At 39.2% G+C, this 12,602-nt stretch overlaps 1 protein-coding gene across 2 annotated transcripts in view; it reads left to right on the top strand.

Moving 5' to 3' along the window:
* Window positions 1-107: 107 nt before the first annotated feature.
* Window positions 108-12,602, top strand: part of PDPK1 (3-phosphoinositide dependent protein kinase 1) — a 27,509-nt gene continuing 15,014 nt past the window's right edge. Inside the window, exons 1-4 of one of the 2 annotated variants that reach the window (XM_057371166.1) lie at window positions 108-196; window positions 10,963-11,232; window positions 11,541-11,583; window positions 11,772-11,909. In XM_057371166.1, the coding sequence (XP_057227149.1) occupies window positions 11,020-11,232; window positions 11,541-11,583; window positions 11,772-11,909 (394 nt within the window). In that variant the 5' untranslated portion in view covers window positions 108-196; window positions 10,963-11,019. Of the gene's footprint in view, window positions 197-259; window positions 395-10,962; window positions 11,233-11,540; window positions 11,584-11,771; window positions 11,910-12,602 lie in introns of those variants that run through there. The other variant, XM_057371165.1, reaches the window with a different exon arrangement.

Below are 12,602 nucleotides of genomic sequence, written 5' to 3'. Positions count from 1 at the left end.
CCGCCGCTCCCTGCGCTCCCCGCGCCGCCGTGGCACCCACCCGGATGTGAGTGTCCGGGGGAGGCGCTGCCCGCCAACCCCGCCCTGTTCCGCCCTCACCCTTCGCAGCTTCCTGGGCCGTCATCGCCACAAGTGCGCAGCCTCTCCTCGGCCGGGACGCTGAGGCTGCCGGGGGACGCTCTGTCCGGGCTCGCGTGTGAGTAGCAGGGGCGGTCACCAATGAGCGAGCGCGGTGCGCGGAAGGCCCGCCCGCGGCGGGGGGATTGTTGTGGTGGCGTCACGGGCGGGGGACGCGGGTGCCCCATTGGCTCAGGCTGGGCCGAGCGCCTGGCGCGGAACGGGCGGGGAGCGGCCCCGGTCCGGGCGGGCCATGGCCAGCACCGGCAGCCCCCTGGTGAGTGCGGGCGCGGGGATCGGCCTGCGGGTCGGGCGGGTCATGGCCAGCGCCGGCAGTCCCCTGGTTAATCCGCCCAGGCCCGCGGCCCGCGGGGTGCTGGGCGAAGAGGTAGGCCCAGGCGGCCGGGGCGGCCCGTGGGAGCTGGCCGCCCGTGCCCAGCGCTCTGCCGGCGGCSGAGTCGCGGTGGGTTTTCGGGGACGGCCCCGCCGCCTGCGCCCGCTCCAACAGGGCGGGTGAGTGGGCGCTGCCGGCCGTGGGGCCGGTCTCGTAGCTGCTGGCTAGCGGTCCTTCTTCGGCCCCCCGCTTCTGGGTCGCCGCGGGCCTCGCAGGAGGGCCCGTTCTCCTCCGAGCGGAGCTCGTTCGCGGGAGGAGGCGAGGCCGATGGTGAAGGGGCAGCACCGCGGCCTCTCGGGGACCTCCGTTTTCGGTTCCGGGTACGGGGCGTTGGCGTGGCTATGCCGGGCCGGCTGTGCCGGCGTTGTTGCCTTGTGGGAGCTACCTGTCACTGTAATCGATTTCTTTTGTAGTAGGAACAAACGCGTGAGGAAGATGGTGAAGGTTACAGTAGGACGCTGTTTCAAACGCGGTTGTTTACGTTAGTCTGGYAGCGTAAAACTCGTTTTGTGTGCACTGGCATATCTGTAAGAGGGAGTTGTAGCTGGTATACAGACGTGGTAAGGGTGAATCTTCGTTTGTGTTGTAAGTTACACAGTTTAGTTGGTATAGACGTTCCCTCATTAAAGAAGAATAATCACCAGCTTTCACTTGTGTTGGCACAATACCTGGCAGTGATATGTTCCTTATCCTCKTGTGCATGCTGCTGTGCTTTTGGGTCTTGTGTTCTGTCAGTTGCAAACTGCCAAGCYTCACCCTGCAGCACTTAAAAGCTTTTCATCAGCTGGAGTTGGCTAAGGAGGATTTTCTGTGGAGACTGGCGCAGCTGTGTTGATTCTTGACGACCTGTTTCAGTGTGCTCTCCACTTCATGCTCAATGATATTTTTCATCAGTGTGTTACTCATAATCATCCTTCTTCACTGAAGATGAGAAGTACTATGCAGAATAGCCCTACAGAGCACATGAAATCAAGGACTATGAAAAAAACATCAAGGACTATGAAAAAGCCCAGTTTTTGATTATTAAAATTATTAGTGTTGCTTTCTTGCTAATTGRCACAGCTCTATAAAGCTGCTTCTTAGCATCAGAGGCTACATTGTTTACTTGGTCTCTTAAAGAGAGAGTATGCTTCCCTTTGTGCTTCTGCTCCTGCTCATTGCCCGTCTTTTCAGGTTTTTCTCTCCAAAATACTTGCATTTCTGTTCCTTTTCTATATACAATTTATGTCCTTTCCCATAAGAAAAACATGTAGAGAGTGGAAAAATTAAGAACTGACAATATTTCTTTTAAAAATTGAGATATTTTGTTGGGATAATTTTTTTTTGTTCTCTCTCTTCCATTCTGTTTAATATTTTCCTGTTCAGGTGAGTGCTCTGACAGGCTGTACCCAATGGAGGTGGCCCAATTCAACTAACCTTTTTGTAATTCAGATGATATCAAATATGGGAAATCCAGTATTTCTGAGACTTAGCAAGTAACTGTTAATGTTTATGTGATGGAGTTAATGACARTGAGTTCTGAGATTATTGAATTGTAAATGCATAAAATGGGACTGGGGAGGGGAGATGTGAATAGAGGACAGCTTTGAAAGGAATATTCTAGCAATTCTCTGCCAAAACAATCAATTTCTGTATTTTTTGTATGCAGGGATAATTCCTAAAATGTTCCTTTATTTTCTGAAGACRTGGCATAAGGAGGGAGTTCCTTCTTTATTTCTAAGAAGGATACTATTTTAGTGGAGCTGCAGGTGCCAGCATGGTCTTAGTTACTCGCTGTTGATGCTGTTGTGAATATATTTGGTCTCAAATCAAGAAGTGCCCTCCTCTCAAAATGAGGAGTCTGGAAGTATGGTAATTAACATCTTCATTTGCAGCAACATCTTCACTGGAATGTTTAGCTGCTCCAGMAATTACTAGGTTCTGCCAGCATTTCTGACCTGATAAAACCTCTAGTGTAGTCATGGATCTTKCTGAACAAAACTGCTAGCTTCTTCTTTTCCCCCAGTGGAACTAATATGAACTACAGTTTTGGAAGAACTGGGCTGTTAATAGACTGACTTCTGCAACTATGTTAAGAATTAGGTTAGGTTATGTTAAGAGATCTGTTTGTAGTTTTTTGTAGGTGTAAACCTTCCAGATAAATATGTAGGGAAAACTGTTCAGGCCTATCTATTTAATACTCTCTTGGGTTTTCAGCATAAAGCTATGATTAGTCTTTATCATTCMCATGTAGACTTTTAACTGGGCTAAGTTTTCAGTCAATCCCCAAAGCAGGCTGCAGGAATAGAAAATAGTAGAAGGCAGGATGTTGAAAAGGTGCTCAAAGATGGAAAAACTGGAAGAAGTTTTAAGAGGAGCAGTTTTATATGCATTCATATTTCTAACATTRCAAGTGCATAGAGCTAGTGGAAAGGACATGATCCACAGAATAATCTGAGTATAATAGCCATGTTCAACTAAACAGTGATTCCACCATGTGGGTAGGCTTTTTTCTTTTAAACAAATTGTTCTTTGGGTTATTGATCTATTACAGTGCTGGAAGTAGCCTGTTTCATTTAGCTCTTGAAACTCTTACAGGTAGGTTACTGTAGCTGGATACTGTAAGATACCCTGCAGGCTCTGGCTCATCGTGCTTTCCTAAARATCAGTTGGAAGGCAGCTTTGCTGGAAGAACTTGGAAGGGGATGCTGACTACTGAGGTACTTGCAGGCATTTTTGTCCAGGAGGCATGAAATCAGAGGCACAATCACTTTGTTAGAATGAAAGATGTAGTAAACCAGCAAAGTAATAAAAGWAATTTGGTCTATGAAGATGTGAAATATTTTAGCGATTCCTGTTTTTTAACAGTGAACTTGTGGGTTTTATACATATATTTGTCTAGAAAAGCTATATGGGTTGCTGTAGAACTGGCACATTTATGGCATGCAGAAAATATGTAAGTGACCTTAATTTAGAAAACACTATGTTTAAAAGATAAAATCCTTTTCCAAGTTCCTCATATTGGAGCTTTCCAAAGAATACGTATGATGCCAAGGAATTATTGTTTCTGGTATTTCAAATGGAAAAAACTTTCTTTGTAAGTGGCCAAGTTAGATTATGTATATGTTCTAAAGAAGGAAAAAAGGAGAAGAAGCAGATTTTCCTCCCTTCCCACTTCCCTTTCTGACATCTTATTTGCAGGTAAGCTTGTGGAAACTTAGTACMGTCTAAAGTGTCTGAACAGACTGSAGACAAAATGCACAAAGTTAGCTGTTTGGTCTAGAACCTCATTTTTCACACCATATGAATTTTACTCAGAAGTGCTGGAGGAAATAAGAGGTTTGCTGTGTGAATAAATACTGAACTTGAGAGTTGCTTTCTGCTTTAAAATACAGGCTGTAAATACTTCACCTGCAAATATTTTATAATTCTTTATGGTGAAAAAATGCAAGAATTAACTTGCTTAGCACATTCTTCTGAAAAGGAAATACTGAATTCRATGTTTGGTTCTTTAGTAATCCTGCAGGAATTTACAGTTCTTSACTGTGCCATGAACCATCTATATACTGCTGCCTCAGTGTGTAGGCTTCTCTGTTCTTCACCCCAAGCTGTTCTCTTTGTCCCCTAGAGCTGCAAGCAAGGAGCCTGGCATAGGAAGTCCTTTTGTGTTTGTTAGCCTGAGCCCCCATCTCTRCTGCACAGCACCTGATTATCAGTGTGCCTTGTGAGGTAACTGGTGGAGTAGCCTGGGATCCAGACTATTGCAATCGCAGATGGCTTTTGTTTTCTTGTGAACTAGCCTAGATCTGTTTATGTTTAATGAATTCTCAATGGCTTGTTTACATTACAGCTATTTGGGCCATAGGCTGACTAGGTTCTTGGAGATTTATGTGGTTTCCTGTTTCTGATTTGTTTTGAAGCACCAGGCAGTGGAAGGAGGCCTTAAATAGTCTCTGCCTCTGAAGTGCTTTACTTAGCAGTAGAGGAGGCTAGAGGGTAACTGGCTGATAGACAGGTTCTTAGAAATCCTTTCATTAGCTGATTTGGGAATTAGAATCTTGGAAATTATTGACAAAAAAATACCATTGGATGTGAGGAGGTCAAATTTAGAGAAAGGTATTTGCATAAACTAAAACTTTGGATTAGCATGGCTTGGTGTATGAAAAATTATTTTCTCTAGAAATGAAATCAGTCTTGTAGATAAAATACCTTTATTCCCTAAAGATCAAAATAATCTAAGAATGCAGAGGTGTTCTCTAGGCTTCCAGGCCRTTGAGCCTCTTGGCTATATTTCTGCTGATATAATATGAAGCCAATATCCTCATTACTCACTTATGGATGAACTGTGTTACGGATTTACTGCACAAAGCAGGGAATGTCAGTAGACAAACAGTATTTCTGTCTCCCACTGCTGCAGGGATACCAGCCATTTTAGRTGAAATAGTGTGTTTGAATAATGTCTTTCAAGTTTTCCCCTTCCATTAATTTGTACAGTCTTTAATCTTGATATATACTACCAGGACATGATTTTTAAAGATCTTTTGTTGGCTTTTAAATTCTGGTTATTTCTATCTATTTCTATTTTGTTAAGAGATTTTTTTTGGCGTATAGTTTTATGCAGTGCTTCAATGAGTGCTTACCTTTCAGCATTTGAGAGGTTTCAAATGACACTGGACATGAAGCTGAGCATAGTTGTTTTGGTGGGTTAGAGCCTAGRCTTCTTTAATCAGTTAGCATAGCAGTCTGTTTAGGTGACAACAACAAAAAAATCCTCCTTCCATGCAGCCAAATGCTTTTGAAATTTAATGGTTCATTCATAGAAATGGCCTATAAATAACAGTTTTTACATGTGGCAACTTCTGACATCAAAAAACTTCACCCTAGATAGATGTATGATTTCAGATTCTTTTGCAAAATAATCTGTGTTAAGATAGTTTTTATAATTGATCGGTGAGATTTTAATGTGTTCATTTAAATGTGATAGTTGATAACTGTTTATGAACCTTGATCAAAGTATAGTTTTTGGCAAATTGTTTAGCTTCAGACTGTTTTGCTGACTGTSAGGGTCAGCTTCTTCAAGATATGTGGTGTTAAAGGGGCAGTTTGTGGAATATGAGCTAAATTTTAAGTTCTCTACTGTAATCTTTTGCATACCATTTGATGATGAGATTTGAAAGAGTGCTGAAGCAGCTCTTTGCATCATAAATGCAAACTACTGCTACACAAGATCACAAGATTAATGTTTGATGTTAATGCTTTTTAGATCACTACGGATATCTAATACTTGGATTAGGGTTTGTTTGCTGCAGTTTGAAGAAAATGATTTACTATGATCTTGAAAGAACTCTATAAAAGAGCATCCTCTTGTTTTGGGAAAATGATCTTTGCAATGTAGTCTAATTTTTAATACCTTTTTTGTTTTGGAGAGGAGTGTTTGCTCTTAGAAATCATGTTGMGCTGTCAAGCTGAAAGTATGAGAGAGTACATATTTTTAAATACCTTCCAGTTACTATGATGTTTTATTTTTTTTTTTAATATAGCTGTGTGTATTTCAGTGTCAAAGTTAACCTGTTAGATGGGTGAAGAGTTAACTAGCTGTGGTACATTCAGATGTACTTTTGAAGCATGGCTTAGCTGTGAGTTTTGTCCCATTCATTACGTGCTTGATTTTATGTTACAGTCAAAAGACAGTCTGATAGCATCTAGTGACCTCTTTTAATGAATGTTTTTTTTCTTTTAGGCAAGTATTTTAATTACTTTAAGGTAATAATAATGTTGGCAGATAGATGTATTGTTRAAATCTAGAAATTATCTGACAAACTTTGAAGCATATTCTAAGCATTTATAAGTAGAATGGAGTTTGATTAATTAGTATATTGTTTCTCTCTATATAGACACATGTACAATTGGTTAATAGAAAGAGGATGCTGTGGATCATTGAGCAGAGAGTCTGACAATCCATTTTTAGACAGAAGTCCAGAGCATAAATAGACATGAGCATATAAGGTCTGAGAGTTGATGTTTACTGCAGTTTATGAAAGCACGTTATCTATTATTGTTCTGAGTTGTCTTCATTCAGGGCACTTCACTCTGGTGCAGCAACAGAGCTTATGAAAGGAAAACCGGTGTTAAATATTGATAGGGATCACACAATAATCMTTACACTTCCTGTAAACAGCTCCTGTATGGGATTGGTATTTATTGGTATGTGCAGACTGTACTGTGCTCTCTGCACTGAAAGGTGAGGCCTTTAGTTGTATTTTGTTACTCTGATACAAACTCASTGGGTTTGTATCTTCTGAACTGCTTTTGCCTGCATTCTCATTTTAGGTACTATGAGGCATAGTTTGAGGACATGTATTCAGGCCCATCTAAGTATCTCACTTGATCAGTTGCTTMTTTTCCTTTTGGAACATGCTGGAACTCCCAGGGCGTGTTACACTATAACCTTTGAAGTGGAGACTGTCACAACTAGGTATTGGGGAACACGGAGAAGGTTAACATTTTAATTGTGGGATATGAGGGGGGAGGAGGCCAGTGGAAAAGCTATGTGTAATATCTGTTAATTACCCCTTCTGATGCTCTTTTTCAGATACAGGATGTGTGTCAGATGCAGTTGGTGCATCTTTGGCAATCATTGGAAACACCAGTGTGCCATGRAAAGAATAAATTAAATATAACTGCCTGTCTTTTAATATTTCCATTTTAAAACCCCAGGGTGTCAATGTTTAAATTGTAAGCAATACAAAATACATTTCAATTTCAGAACTTCTGTCTTATATGATAATGTCAAAACAGTTTACAAAACAGCTCAGGCCAAACCTGTCTAACTTAAACTGCCTTTAGCAGAATCTTGGGTTGTGCCAATCTTCCAGTTTRTAGTCTCATTAGTATTATTTATAATCAAAACAAATGTACCAGTTGAGGTTTAGAGGTCGTGTTGCTTTGCGAAGAAAATTGCTTTCTGTTAGCAAGGTCTGCTTCCAAAAAAATTAGCCTTATAGGTATTTAGGTGGAAGAGCTTTTGATCATGTTTGCCCTATGTCTTAATGCAACTTGAGATTCAGTAATACCGAGTAATCAGACTCAGTGTTATCAGACAGCTGAGAGGTCAGGACCCTTTTCATACTAATTTTCTTGATAATAGAAAGTAGAATTTCAGCAGTAGCTAAGATATTCTCAGTCATCTTCAGTGTTCAACATCCTGTCAGTACAGAAGTAAAGGATACAGGAAGTTKTAGAAACCCACTCTCTAAAAGTATTTTTTGCTGCTGTCAGTGTTGATAGAGCTATCTCAGCAAAGTAGTGTTGCAGATTCTGTGGTGGGAAAAAGCTAGTAGAGATGCAGTTGTTGTGGCTGCACTTGCTTTGGGGAAGTGTGGGATGTGTTTGATGCATATAAATCCATTAACAATTGCAATGGTAGTGCAGTTGTCAAAATGCTGATTTGCAAAAGGGAAAAGGTATGAATCCTTTTMGGTGGCAGGGCAAAATGGAAAAACATAATGCTATCTAATGGGATTTTTTCATTGATTCCAGTTTACTTAAAGTTCATTTCTACTGTTTGCAGACAACTGGGGAAAAGAATAGTATTAGTACAAACTTCGCACATAAATRAAAGGAAGCCTTTTTCTAGTAGTTTAGTGAAATTTACTTGATGAAGATTTTGAAATTACTTTTCATCTATATTGCCATGTACATTCTGCAGATTTGTTATTTACTTCCTTAAAAGGTTTTCAAACTTAGAGTATGTTGCACTAAGAATGAAACAATTTCTTTATGAAAGTAAATGAAAAAGAGAAGCCTTAAGGGTTTGGGAAAGTAGTGTTAAAGACTAGTTTTTAAAGGGATAGAATTACTAGATCARTAGTTATCAGTGGCCCAAGGTGATCCATGACATGCAGTAGGTAAGTCTGTTGTTACTATGTGAGGATCTGTGCTTTCACTGACTTGCCAGCTGAGAAATGTTGATAATTGCTAGGAGAGCATCCTCAAGCTCCCRAGAACTGCAGATGCAGTTTAGAACATTTTAAAATTCTTCTCTGATTGACTTCATGTCTCACTAAAAATATCTACATCTAGCAGAAGAAGCATCTTAAGTCTGATTTTTACAGGAGAGTGATGGTACAGGGTTAGATTAGATAAGCTGGCCTGTATTCTMTCTCTGGCATATATGGAAACATCATATATGTAGAGACATGTATGGTTTCTGCAAACATGTTTTTGGAGCCTTTCAAAATAACACTGAGGAGGTAAATAATACATGACAAAATACTAAAGAAGAATATGTAGTATGTGGTAAGGTGAGTGTAGGAATTACCTTTTTCTATAGATATTGAGGTGCAACATAACAGACCTAGTTGCATAGTTCTGTAATTTCTTGGGTAACTTATTCTTTTAAATYTACTGCATATTCCTCTGTCCTCTTTGTTCCTAATCTTGACTTTCCTTTGAGAAAGTCACAGGACTAATTGATGTTATACCCTGGCTGAAAATAACCTTCTCTTCCTACAAAGTCCTTTACTCCTATCCCTTCCCTGAGGATTTTTCTATACTTATATTCATTGTGACTTAGTTTCACATACTGTGTAACGAAATACGCTGCATGCAACACCTTTTCTCYCCTTTCCTCAGTGCTCTCTGATGCTTTTGTGGTGGATTTTTTTCTTGCTTGTTTGCTTTTTCAAGGTGATCTTGCTAGCTGCAGAATCTAATCAGGACCCCCCCTGTAATGCTTCTGCTTTATTTACCTGTAAAACCTCATTTGCTCATTTGTGGCTGGAGCCAGTTCATCATTTACATCCTGATATTTAGTCTGTGTGTATGTGTGTTTTATTTACTGTATTCCAATTGATGGCATGTTTTTTATACTGGCATCTCTTCAGTTGCTGAGGACTCATGCTTGTGTCAGTCTTGCTGCAGTTTTGATGGGAAAGGGTGCAATCTGTTTTTAATTTCAGCTAGTGTGTATCTTTATCCAGGCTGCTGTTTGAGTGGCCCTGTGAAGGAGAGGTGATTCATCTGCAATATGAAAATGTTGGGGACAATAGTGCGTGGAAGGAAAAAAAATACTGTTTATTTAAGGTGTAAAAGGAGCTGTGACCTACAGCACATACGCTTTAATATGTATATGTTGTTTTCATAATAAYAGTATCAATTTTACCAGTGAAGAGGTTGTGTTTCCCTACTGCACAGAGCACAGCCAAGTGAGGAACTGCTTATTTGGGAGCTAGGTTCTTTACAACCATATGCATGATGGAGTGCCAGTCCAATTCCCTCCTAAGGTGGTTTCTGACAAAAATGCAGAAAATTTCAAATTGAAATTCATGAGGTAAAAAAATACTTATTGACAGAAGTAATTTTTAATTTAGTAACATGATGTATGTTACAGACTCTCTGACATTGTGGTAGAATACATCAACTTTGAGATTTGAGATTTTCATTAAGTCATAGTTTCATTCTGCKGAATGTATGTTAGAATATGGAGATTAAAAAATAATGTTCAGCCATGGTGTTAATTTTMTTAAATACTTCCTCTGTTTATATACTTCTTTTTTAAATTCTTTTTTCTTTTGGTCAGCAGTAGTTTAGCAGMGATCTTATATTTGTTGGTATTTTCTGGCAAATTTCAAGTAAAACATCAAAAGCAGTCCCTGACAGACTAATTATTCCTTGGTTTTACTTAGGGCAAATTGATAAAAGGGTACCAAATGACAATTTGCTTTGTATATTAATCAATTTYAGGAGTATGTCTTCTTGTACTTGCTGTTTTCTGGGCTAGATCTGTGCTTTTTGTTTTAAAATTGGGTATCTTTAGGTGGCCATATRTACAGTTTAAGTAGTGCAATATCCCTTGTTTTAAAAGGCCATGAACCAGAGCATTCTTCAAAAAAAGTTTTAGATGTTGCYGATTATTAAACCTTCCAGCTCATCTGCCTTTTGAAAGTTATCACTTTTCTTCTTGTCCTTCCCCAATGTGTATTAAAGAGAAATACTACCAGAGAAAGTGACATTCCAAGTAAAAAATTAAGAATGCGTTCTTTGCCTCCATTGAAGTTTCCATGTGTCCATTTAGAGTTCATTGTTACTTGGATTTCTGAACTAATGTTACTGGTAAATACCTGTGTTCATTGTATAATATAGAAATTTAAGGTCATGTTATCTGTAGGAGAAGATACTGTGAAATTTGATAACTTGGTGTTAGGAGCATCTTTTTGAGTTTAAAAAAAGCATTCTTGAATTGAAGTGTCCAGACATTTGACCTATGGCTATATGACAGCATGAACTAAATAAAGTTATTTATCAAATTGAAGCTGCTATTCCCAAAATAAATACTAATATTCCCCCCTAAAGAGATTTTTAATTATACTCTTTCAAAGAAGAATTCACATGATTCTTGTCTGGAAATGAAGTACAGTTGTGCACAGTAATTATGTCAGGTATGGGAATAATAATTTAATTTATCTTTTCAGTATGAYGCTGTTCCAATCCAGTCAAGTGTGGTGTTATGCTCCTGTTCATCCCCATCGATGGTGAGGAACCAAGCAGATTCCAGCACTCCATCTGTCATTTCCACTTGTGGCAGCAGACAGGGATCTAACATGGAGGGCACAGCACCTGAATCAAGATCAAATTCAAACTCCTTGCAGCAACACACAGGACAGCAGCCTCCACAGCCTCGAAAGAAACGACCTGATGACTTCAAATTTGGGAAAATCCTGGGGGAAGGATCTTTTTCAACGGTAACTTTACTTTTTATAAGAAGTGCCAGATATCTTAGATAAACTTGAAAATTTGTTGTGTAAGATTGCTGAGATTGAAATTTGGAGAGAGCAACTTGAAGAGTAAGTGAATAGGACATAGCAGATTTAAGCTTAATGATTAAAATTAAGAGTCGCCCTAAATATGTGTGCAGAAGGCTTGCTGAAGCCAGCATAATATGAACACATGGTTAAATATTTTGCTGTGTTCCACATACCTTCTGGAAGATCAATATTAGTGTATGTGTTCAATGGACATTTACAGTATGTTTTCTTTKCTCTGGCAACAGGTTGTCTTGGCTCGAGAGTTGGCAAGTTCTAGAGAATATGCCAGTAAGTATTGACGCCTTTAACATGAACTTTTTGAAAATATGGTATCAATGTAATCCAGTCACAAAACACCTGTTGAACAAACAGAATTAGTGGTTTTATGTTAATTTTATGTAATCAAAAAACTCTGAAACAAGATGGGCTTCATTCAATTGTACCTCTTGCATTTTTACTCTCTTTTTTTCATTAAGTTAAAATTCTAGAAAAACGTCATATCATAAAAGAAAACAAGGTACCATATGTGACACGAGAGAGAGATGTAATGTCCCGTCTGGATCACCCTTTTTTTGTGAAACTCTACTTCACTTTTCAGGAYGATGAAAAGCTGTGTATCCTTTGCATATTAAAACTTGCTGTGACACTTTCTTAAAAGTAACAATGCCCAGTTTTTGTTCMTTTGAAACATGGTCCAACAAATGATGAAAATAACTTGAGGTGTTTAAAATATCCTAATGTATGTGGTGCACTTTTTGCAGTCATGCTTTTAACAGAAATTAAGCAGATCAAATGTGTGGGWCTTCTCAAAGAGAAGAGTAGGTGTCTTGTGGGACAGGGGGTAGCAATTAAACAAATTGTCCATGTAGTAAATGTTGCAGGGTGATTTAACAATCCTAGTTTAAAATAATTTAAACATTTAAATTGGAGGGTATGTATGAGAAGTGTTTTAGATCTGTTTCATTCCTGACATATRWRTGTGTGTGTGTGTGTGTATATATGTAGTAAAACACCCTAATTTCTGCATTTAAAATAGGGGTAGCCAGCTATATTTCCTACTAGTTTTATTTCTACAATTAGAACTCTTATTAAAATTTTTCTTGTGTAAAGGTGCTTATAGAATAATCTGAATCCTCTGCTTGGGCTACTGTTTCCCAAGCTCTCTCTAGCAGTAATTGCAAAGTATAGTTGTATCCTGAAGCTCATTGGTTGGCATTTGGGGGTTGTGGGGCTTTTTAGGTTTTTGGGGTTTTTTGTGGTGGTTTTTGGTTTGGTGTTGGTTTTTTGTTTTTGTGGTTTTGTTTTTT

Source organism: Malurus melanocephalus, unplaced genomic scaffold (genome assembly GCF_030028575.1).
Source record: "Malurus melanocephalus ecotype Western Australia unplaced genomic scaffold, MMel_1.1 scaffold_143, whole genome shotgun sequence".
NCBI lineage: Eukaryota > Metazoa > Chordata > Aves > Passeriformes > Maluridae > Malurus > Malurus melanocephalus.
The sequence above is the reverse complement of the archived record's forward strand: the minus strand, read 5'-3'. Positions and strand labels throughout refer to the sequence as shown.